Here is a 9,435-nt window from a genome sequence, read left to right on the forward strand (position 1 = left end):
CTGGTGTCCAGCCCAGCACGGCTCCTTCAGGCTGGTATCACACTGCTGACTTGGATGAGTCACAGCTGATTTCTTTCCCCCCCTGCCCTTGTTTTGCTTGCAAGAAAGGCCTGTTTTACATATAATACAGTAATCAGGGCTTGACATAAATAGGCAAATGTTATTGTGTGCAGTGGGAATTGCACCTGCTGGCAAGAGCAATGAATGCAGCCCATTACGCACCAGAGTCGATCATTTGTGCAATGAAGTACAACTACATTTCTTGCTGTGTTCTTGTGCAAGTCTTTATCTCAGCGGCCGTGAGTGTGCCGACAGATGTGCCATCATCACCTTTGCAGTCTGTCCTCGCCCCAGGAGCCAGAGCAGCCTCTGTTCCTGCAGCTGTGGACGGCCCTCTCCCAGAGGGGTGGAGAAGACCAAGACGTTCAGCCGAGAGACGTCCCCGCTTGAGTGCTGGCTGCGTCACAAAGCCAAGTGGCCTTGTCCCCAAGAACTGAGGCTGCGCTTTGCGGGCAGGAGGATCCTGCTTCCAGGATGCACCAGACCCTGGATGGATGCCTGGATGTGCAGAGTGTGAGGCTCTTGTTTATGGACCTCACGGCAGTAAGAGTGGACCTGTGCTCAGAGGCTGAGCAGGTACGAGCAGCAGTGCTTTGGAACAGAGGGTCTTGCAAGACTGGCTTAGCTGTGGCATCTGGGCTTCCAGCACAATTAAGATTTCTCCAATAATAATAAATAGAGGTTGTCTTGTTAGTGCTGTAGTCTGGGCTTACCTTGGCTAAAGCAGAAGCAGCTGAATTGCTGCATCCACAGCTTAGGTGAGAGTTGGAAGAGGTGCAGTGCACGGAGAGCAAGCAGGACACACACACACACTCTTTGCAGAACGAAAAAGATGAGCACAAATCTCGTGGGAATGCCAAAACATGCAGGATGCTGTGTGTGCAGGTATTTCTGCTGGGCCAGCATTGAGGGGCAGGGAGGACATTGAGCTTAAGAGCATCAGCATTAGAGCAGGAACAGGCAGATCGTGAGCTTTGCTTGCTGAGCTAAGTGAAAACGCTTGCTCGCTCCATGGTAGAAATTGCTGTTTATTAGAAAAAAAAATTCATAAATAAAATAATTTCATGTTGCGATTTACATTTTGCAGCATAAGAGCAGGGAAAAAACCCACCCAGTAGGAATTGTGTGTAAAACAGCTCCCAGCCTTACCCGTCGGTATGTTTGGCGCGCAACTGCAAACCTGAGGCTGTAGACTTGCCTTCGTCCTTTCACTACCCAGCTCACAACCCTAAATAACAGCCCAGACAGTTCCTAAGTAAGTTTACAAGGATCATCTGGTTAACAGGGAATAGAAATTGGACTAAAAATTGGAAAAAAAAAGAGAGGACAAAAAAAATCAGCGGGGCAGTTTAACAGAAGGATGCGTGCTCTCCATCACTGTTTGATATGGGGAGGATCCCCCCCATGCGGTGTCTTCCCCTGCCAGCGGTCCTGCCCTGAGCAGCAGCATCCCCCAGCATCTCTCTGTCCTGGCCACCGTCACCCAGCTGGGCTTAGCTCCTGCCTGCCCTCCCACAGGTCCAGCAAAACCCAGCGACAGTAAATAGTGAGGGGTGAGGAGGGAGGAACAGACGGTTCCCAGTAAGCATTCCTACCACCACCAGTCACAGTCTGGTTCCCTAATAAAGGCTCTGATAAGGAAGCTGGAATCCCTTTTAACTTCTGATCCATTCAGAGATAAGTCGGTTTAGACATAAACAAGTGCTTCTGTCACCAGCCGCTTTCAGAAATGCAGCTGCGAGACCTCTCGTTAGCCCCAGTGAGGTCCCACCACTGCTCCCAGGGGAATTACTTGGGCAGCTGCATCCCCATCTGGAGGGAGAAGAGGATGACTTCCTCCCTGGTAAACGTCTTTTGCACAACTCTCTAGGCTTGTCTAGGGGAAAGAGAGGGGAGAAGAAGTAAAAATAAGGAATGACATCTTTCAGCTGTTAGCGGGTTTTGAGGTGAAGTGAAGTCACCTTCCTGGGCTGGTTTTCTCCACGGGGCCCTTCCAGATCATTTTTTACTCAAATTGGGAGAAACTAGAGCAGAACTGTGCTGAGAAAAGCATTTCTTTCAGGCCTCAGCACTGCTTGGATGTAAGAGGAGGGCGAGGCTGGCTGGGCCCTGCTCCAGGCCTGGGTTCCTGGCGTCCCCCAGTGTGGGCACGAGGGCTGGCATCAAGACTTCAGCAGTGGGGTGCCAGAGCCCAGACCACAGCGTGGGGCTGCTTAGTCAGAGGAACAAAGACAGTCTTGGCCCTAACACCAGTAGAGATGGGACAGCAGAAGCTGGCACTATATTATTTAACCTTTCCCTGGGTTATTGCAACTTCCCTTTGAGAGACTGGCTTTCTGAGTGGAGTTCCTGGCTTCTTGGTACTCCAATTAGACCAGGTTGTCTCACCTTCAAGACAGCTCCCATTTGCATGAGTATAAACCTCTCCAGTGTCACAGTCCCCTCCGATGTCTCCTACAGCTCCTCATCCGACAGGATCAGCACTCTCTTCTCAATGTTTTTGCTCTTTCTGCTGCTCAGTCCATCCATCTTGGAGGCCACATGTCCGTTCTCTCCCGGCGCTTTGTGCTCTGCCTCCTGCATCGACTGCTGGGTGTACTGCTGGTACGCGGGGGAGAAGTTGTGGATCGCATCCTGCACGATGTCTTGGGGGCTGATGGTCTCCTTCAGCCCGCTTGAGATGCTCTGCATTGGGGCGAGGTTTGCTGAAAAACAGGGAGAGTGAGAGGGTGATGAGGCATCAGTCAATGAGCCCAAGTGCCCAAGACTGGAATGACCCTTTTCATTAGAAATTCAAGATCAGGGGCTTACTGTGGGCCACATCAGCTTGCGGTGGCATGTTCCAAGGAGAAGGAAGGCAACCCCAGCTCCGTGTTTCAAAGAGGATGGAACCTCTCCAGCAGCATGTGCTGTAATACCAAAATCCCCTAATTCCTCCCATTTACACCAAGATCTCTCTTTCTATCCACTTGTGGCTTGTGGGAAGAGAGGGAACTCATGGGACACAGGAGAAAGAAATTCCTCTTGTGGTTTTTAGCATCCCATTGGTAATGCTGGAAGGGCAGTCTCCTCTTTCCTTAGTCACCAGTGAAGGAAAGAAGAAAGGAGGAGTTACCTGTTGAGTTTTCTTTCTTCTCTCTGTACACCTGACAGGTGAAAGCGTAGCGCAGGGCAATGGAAGCAAAGAACATCTCAATGCAGATGATGAAGTTCTGGTAGCCGGCAGCCACTGTCCCAGCTCCCACCTCCTTCCCATCGATGATCTGAACTTCAGGGATCACCCCACATTTCTCCAGGATTGCCAGCAGCGTCCCTGTGCAGGGGAAGAGAGAGGGATCAGCTCTGGTCCTGCATCCCTGGGTCAGGTGGAGCTATGGGAGGAGAAGTGCTGGGCATCCATGGTGGGACCCACCTTGCCAGAACGAGAGGAAGATGACTGCCTTGATGGTGATGAACTTAAGGACCGGCTCAAACGGGCGCAGCAGGTCCATGGTGGCGAAGTAGAAGAGGAAGAGGGCATAAAGCGCCAGGCTGACGGAGAAGTTGTAGATGATGGTGATGTAGAGGTAACCGCTTTGGACGCTGCAGGGAGAGAGAGAGCTGCTGCCCTGGGCTGTGGGCTGTGGGGCGAGGGGAGGGGAAGGTGTGGCTTTGCCGTGGGGGCGAGCACAGCCCAGCTGGGGAAGGTGAGGAAGAGGGAAAGGGGGGAGCAGAGTGCTGCTCTTGGCTTTTCTTCTGTTGGTGAGACCTTTTTTATTATGCCCCACTGGGGTTCGGTCCCTTCCTCGTTTGGGGGCAGTGAGTCCCTGTTCCCTGGTGCATTGGGCTCCCTGGGGGAAGCTGGCAGGACACCCTGTCACTTGTGACAGAACAGGGACCCATTCCGTCCCCTTCACCCTCCCCAGCCCGACCCAGCATCCTCACTTGAAGTCCCCATCGTGGTACTTCCCAAATGCCTGCAGGATGATGGTGATGATCGCCATGAGGGGTTTCACGATGCAGAATTGCAGCGTAGCCTGCACAGGGGAGAGACATGCACCCTGGGCAGTAGGGACATCTCACCGCCCTCCCTGCGGCTCCTGCCACCCCCAGCCCCTCCACTCAAGCCAATGCCTCTGCTCCTGGGACAGAGACTCAGAAGAGAGAGCAGCTCTCCATCACAGGAGTAACCAACGCTGCGGGGTGAGATATGAACTCGAGGTTTGCAGACGGGAGAGAGCAAGGCTCCCAAAAGGCATCTCCCGAAAGGCAGCGTAGCCACTCTGAGGTGGGGGGGCACACTGGGTGGCTTAGGGACAGGCCAGTGCCAGGATTCAGCCTGCGGCACAGCTCTGGAGAGTTACGAGAGCCGTCCAGGCTAACCTGGGACTGGACAGAGATGGCAATCTCAGCTCTGCAGTGGGAGGAGACCCTGACTCAGCAGTGAGTCAGAGGCAAGGACAGCGAGTGTGGCGCCCGGCTGCTGGCCAGGCGCCGGTGAGCTGGGTGAGCTGCTTCCCTCTGAGATAAAAAAATCCAAAAAGAGCGTCTTGGGAGAGAGGTGAAGCAGAGCCCTCTCAGCAGGGCAGCAGGGAAGGCACCTGCCACCCAGAGAGCCCTTGTCGGAGGGGAGCGGAGCCGATACACCCTGTCAGGTACCTACCTGCTTGCAGAAGCGCAGGAACCCAATGGAGTAGGACATACCCTGAAGGCAGCAGGTTCCATAAAAGCAGCTGGACCTGGAAGCAGAAGGCGAGGAGATGCCGTTGGGGCTGCTGGATGAGGAGAGCAGGTGGAGGGCTGAGGAACTTGTGGGATGCTGGGACTTACGCAATGGGCTTCCCTCGGATCTCTGTCATGATGGTGCTCTCCCCTCCGAGGTACTCGAAGCACAGGCTCAGGAAGCTGTAAATCACGAAAGCTGGCAAGGCAAAGGCATACACAATCAGCAGGGCTGATGCAGATCTGGGAGGGCGTTCTTACATTTCACGTTCCTTCCTGCTCAGGTGTTTTCTCATCCACCCTGGCACTGCATCAGGATTTCGGACACTGCAAGAGGAGCCACAGGTCAAATCCGTTTGACTTTGAGACAGTCAGATGCACTGCACCATGTGCTCAGGATTCATTGCAGGCGCAGCAGCTCCTCCGTGAACACGCAGTCTGTGCATGCATGTGGCAGCGGTTCCATGTCCCAGCAGTGCTCGTGGAGCCAGCCCACACACACACCCAGACAAGTCCAGGCAGGAGTACAATGGCCGGGGACCATCTTCATGGAAGCACCTCAAAATTGCTAAGGGGCAGCACAAACAGCTAGTGGCCAGCAGGGAGCAGGTCCTGAGCAGTTTTCTTGGACATCCCCATCACTTATTTTTGACATACTCCACACCTGAACTAATACATATGCCCACACTTCTCCATTCCCCAGGGGGAGAGTAGCAAGGTGGAAGAGCAGCCTCAGCCTTGATGAACTTCCACGGTAACACAAAACTTCCCCAGCTTCTTAGGCACATTTACATTCTGCTTTAGAGAAACTGCATTTCTACCCTAAATGCAGCCATAAAACCTCTATACTCAGAAGTACAACGCTGGGGTCCCTCTGAGCCTACAGGCAGGTGTCAGCTCATATCCGCCCATGAGGCATCCCACCCCTGATGGAGAAGGAAGAGGAAAACCTCTGCGTAGAAAAAGGGAGAGTGGGAAGTGAAAGAGATGGAGATCTGCCACTTGGTGCAATCCAGGGTGCGCCAGAAACACAGGCCAGTGGGATGAGAGCCCTGCTTTGCCATCAGCCTCACTGCCAAGGAGAGGTTGTGCTCACCTTCATAGCAGTCGCGCACCGAGTCGAAGTAGACGTAGTACTGGTGGCTGCCGAGGAGAAGGAGGCTGAGCCAGGAGTCGAAGGCATAGACGGGCACGATGAAGAGGATGCGGATGATGTAGCGCTGCTCCTTGGGGATGGTGTAATTCCTGAGGTGTGTGTAGATCTGCAAAGTGCCCAGCACGCAGAGCTGTGGCTACCACCGGTCAGGACGGGAACCAGAGGTACCCCCAGACCAGAGGGTTGCTGCAGGCTCATCCCGTGCCAGCCCTCCTCCCCAAGGTGAGAGCACTGCTGGCTTTGCACCACAGCCCCATCGTGGTGAACAGACACAAGGCAGGCTCCATCTCAGTCCCCCGGGCAATCTCTTCCATGAAAAAAAGTGGAAATTGGGTCACTTCCCCAGGGCTGTGTGAGGAGCGTGCTCTCCTCTGTGCCAGCCCCTGTGCAGCCCTGTCCCAGCACTCGGAGGCAGCACCTTGCCCCGGGGCTGCCTTCAGCAGCAGGGACATGCGCAGCACCCAGTAACGTGCCCACTGGCAGGGTGTTTCAAGGCAGCTGGTGGTGTGCACCCGAAAGGCACCGATCTCAGGGTGCCAGAGGAGAAACTCCTCTGGATGTTGCCTCTGGGCAGCACTAATACTCTGCAGCCTCTCCCGGTTCTGGCACTCACCCGGGGAGTGTGTGGGCAAAGTCCACCCTCCCCAGCTGCCAGCACCAGGCTCCCAACAGCAGAGATATCTCCTCCAGGCAGCAGCAGAAGGAAACACTTATCCGGAGCCAAGTGCAATGAACTTGGTGGCAATCAATAGTTTTTGCCCTGCATCAACCCCAGTGCTGAGCCCTGTCTCTGCTCCAGCCCATACCTGGTGGAAGGTGACGATGAGTGCCAACCACACGAAGATCCCGGAGATGACCTGTGCTGCTGCTGTGGTCAGGAAAAGCTGCTGGCTGTCCTGGGAGTCATTGTGGGCAGCTGTGAGCAGTGCAAGGGCCGGGGATGGTGGAGCTGAGGCCAGCCTGGCCACTGTGTTGAGCACTGGGGTGCTGGGCGCCGTGGGAGAGGACAAGGCACGTGTGGCATTACTCATCTGCAGGGAGGGAGAGGCAAGTGGAGCAGGGCAGGAAGGCAGGTCTGAGGTAAGCTGGTGAAGGGGAAGATCCCAGCAGATTTCCCAGCCCACACTGTGTGGACAAACCTCCTGTAAGGTTTATCTCCTCCCCAAGGTTTACCCAGGGCGTTCCTCACTCAAACCAGCCTATTCACCATGGTTGGGTCTGCTTCTTCCAGCAGGAAAATGCCAATGTCCTTCAATAGTAGAACCTCTTTTCTCTGAGGAGGATATGCAGCCCCCATGTACCCCAAAATACGTGCTTCTCCTTTTCAGCCTTGCTCCTTGTTTTCTCAAGGGTAACTGTCTTGCTTGAAAGGGAAAGTTTTGCCTACATTTGTGCCCTTTGTGGGCACGCTTGTGGCTCAGGACCCTTTGGAACCAGAGACTTAAGGGTTAAACTCATCCTTTACCCATAATAATCAGTCCCTTAACAAGGAGCTGTCAGGACACTGATGTCCTCCTCCTTGGGAGCCTGGAAAACACCAAGATCCCTGTGGTCCTGTTGCCATAAAGATTTCAGTGACAGTCCCCCCAGATTTGGCTCATCACACAGGGCCTGCTGGAGGCAGACCCCGGGGCTGCCCAAGAAGCCAGAGGTTTGGCATCCCCCACGTTGTTGGGCCAGCCTTGGCCATTTTGGGATCGAGGCGGGTTTGGTGTGCCGGCAATGCCAACCCTGACACCTGAAGGGCAGCCAGCAGTCCCTCCTGCAACCCAAATTAAGCACAGGGGAGCAAGTCCAGCGTGCCACAGGCAGAGCAGGCAGAGCTGCTGCCCTTTGGGGATGCTGAAGTGCTCCAGCATCTCCTCAACACGTCTGTCTTCCTTGAAGCCGGTTGCCCTAAGGCACTGAGCATTCCTGGCCATGGCGGGGCCAGGGCATATGGGCACCGTGTACCCTGCAGCTCCACGCAGCAAGGACCAATCTAATAATACGCTTTTATTTATAGGGCAGCTGCATATCTCAAGGCCAACAGATGCATAAGCTGCCATGTTTGGCCTCTCTTTCCGCTAATCTATAGAAAGCTGGTTTTTCCCTAAGCATAACAATAGCGGTTTAAAAAAACCCAAACACAACCTGTGAGCAGAGCTCTAGTAATATAGATGCTTCTTGGTGCACTGTTAATAAACAAAGATTTTAGCCGCTGGGTAGCTATCGCTCGGGAGTAAAACTGTAAGCATGAACTGGTGAGAGGCAAGAAAATATCTGCGACAGATAAGAGCGGTAGGGAATGACCTCGGTCCAATTAACACAGAAAACAAACTAAAGCAAGAGCTCGCCCTGCGGCTTCCTTTCCTGCCCTCTCCCCGAACCTCAACCTCACAGGAGAGGAAACTCAGCTGGTGTCAGATCAACAGCCCTAAAAATACCTTTCCCCCTCCTCCGCCTGACAGGAGCCGCCTGTAAGCGGAGATGCCCGGGGCAGCGTTGTGCTGGCAAGGTCCCAGGAGCTCACCCCGGCGTACCTGCGCCCGTGAGCGGGGAAGTGGAGCTGGAGATGGTTGGAGGGAGAGCTGGGGCCGATAGTGTTACAGAGGCAGCGAGGAGCTGGGTTTTTTCCTCCCTTACACCTTCCGCAGCCCTGCCCCAGCCAGCAGGAAGAATGATCCCAGGGAGAGCCAGAGAGGGATCTGGTCTTTGGACGGACTGTGATGATGCCAGACCTGCCTTGTAAACATTAACAGGAGGACGGAGGTAGCTTGCTGTGAAGGGAGGGAGGCAACAGCCCAGCTGTGCCCCATTCCCCCGCACTCCTTGGTCTCTCTTGGGCACTGCCTGGGGCCGTACAGCTGGATTTAGCCAGAGCATCAAGATGGGAAAGGACATGACCCAGCTCACTTCCTAGCTTATTACTAGACCCATTTATTCTGTATTTGATCTACATTGTGCTACAGATGCTTGGCCCAAGACATCCCAACGCCTATTAGCTTTCCCAGCCATTGCAGTACGAGCACGGTGGCACCAGCAGCTGGTCCTGGCAGGCTCCCCTACATTGTCACACTCTGAACTGCGGTGGAACAAGTCATTAAAAACAAAAGCCTTGGTGCCGCTTGGAGACAGGGCTCCCAGCTCCAGAGGTAATTAGATCCTGGCTGTGCAAGGTAGCCGGGCAATTCAATGCAGTTAGAGGGCCATTTGCTTCCAGAACAAAGGTGGTGAGGAGACAGAGAGAGTATTAGCTGCAAAAAGCTCACTGATGGGACTTTGCCAGTGCCACATCCAGTCTGGCTGTTTTCAGACACCTTGCAGGTACCTGCCACGCAGTGTCTACCTGTTACGCTTGCTCCCTGGGTTATTAGAGATGCTAAGAAAGCACTGAAATGAAGATCAACTGAGGAGTGAAACCTGTGTTCAGGCAGGCCACCTGCAAATGGGCTTTTCGCTTTGCCAGGGATTTCTCTCCATCTGCAGGCTGCCAGAGCTCCAACTTCTAGCTCACATTCCTCCCAGTGTCCCAAAGT

General features: G+C 54.2%; 1 protein-coding gene across 1 annotated transcript; it reads right to left on the reverse strand.

The window, feature by feature from the left end:
• Positions 1-2,514: 2,514 nt before the first annotated feature.
• Positions 2,515-6,948, reverse strand: TMEM184A (transmembrane protein 184A). Its single transcript, XM_009876109.1, has 8 exons — positions 6,724-6,948; positions 5,858-6,023; positions 4,870-4,960; positions 4,703-4,778; positions 3,985-4,076; positions 3,473-3,642; positions 3,176-3,373; positions 2,515-2,765 (listed from the first exon to the last, which is right to left on the reverse strand). Exons 1-8 carry the CDS (start codon positions 6,946-6,948, stop codon positions 2,515-2,517), a joined length of 1,269 nt encoding a protein of 422 aa, XP_009874411.1.
• Positions 6,949-9,435: the final 2,487 nt, after the last annotated feature.

This window comes from Apaloderma vittatum, unplaced genomic scaffold (genome assembly GCF_000703405.1).
Source record: "Apaloderma vittatum isolate BGI_N311 unplaced genomic scaffold, ASM70340v1 scaffold30869, whole genome shotgun sequence".
Taxonomy (NCBI): Eukaryota; Metazoa; Chordata; class Aves; order Trogoniformes; family Trogonidae; genus Apaloderma; species Apaloderma vittatum.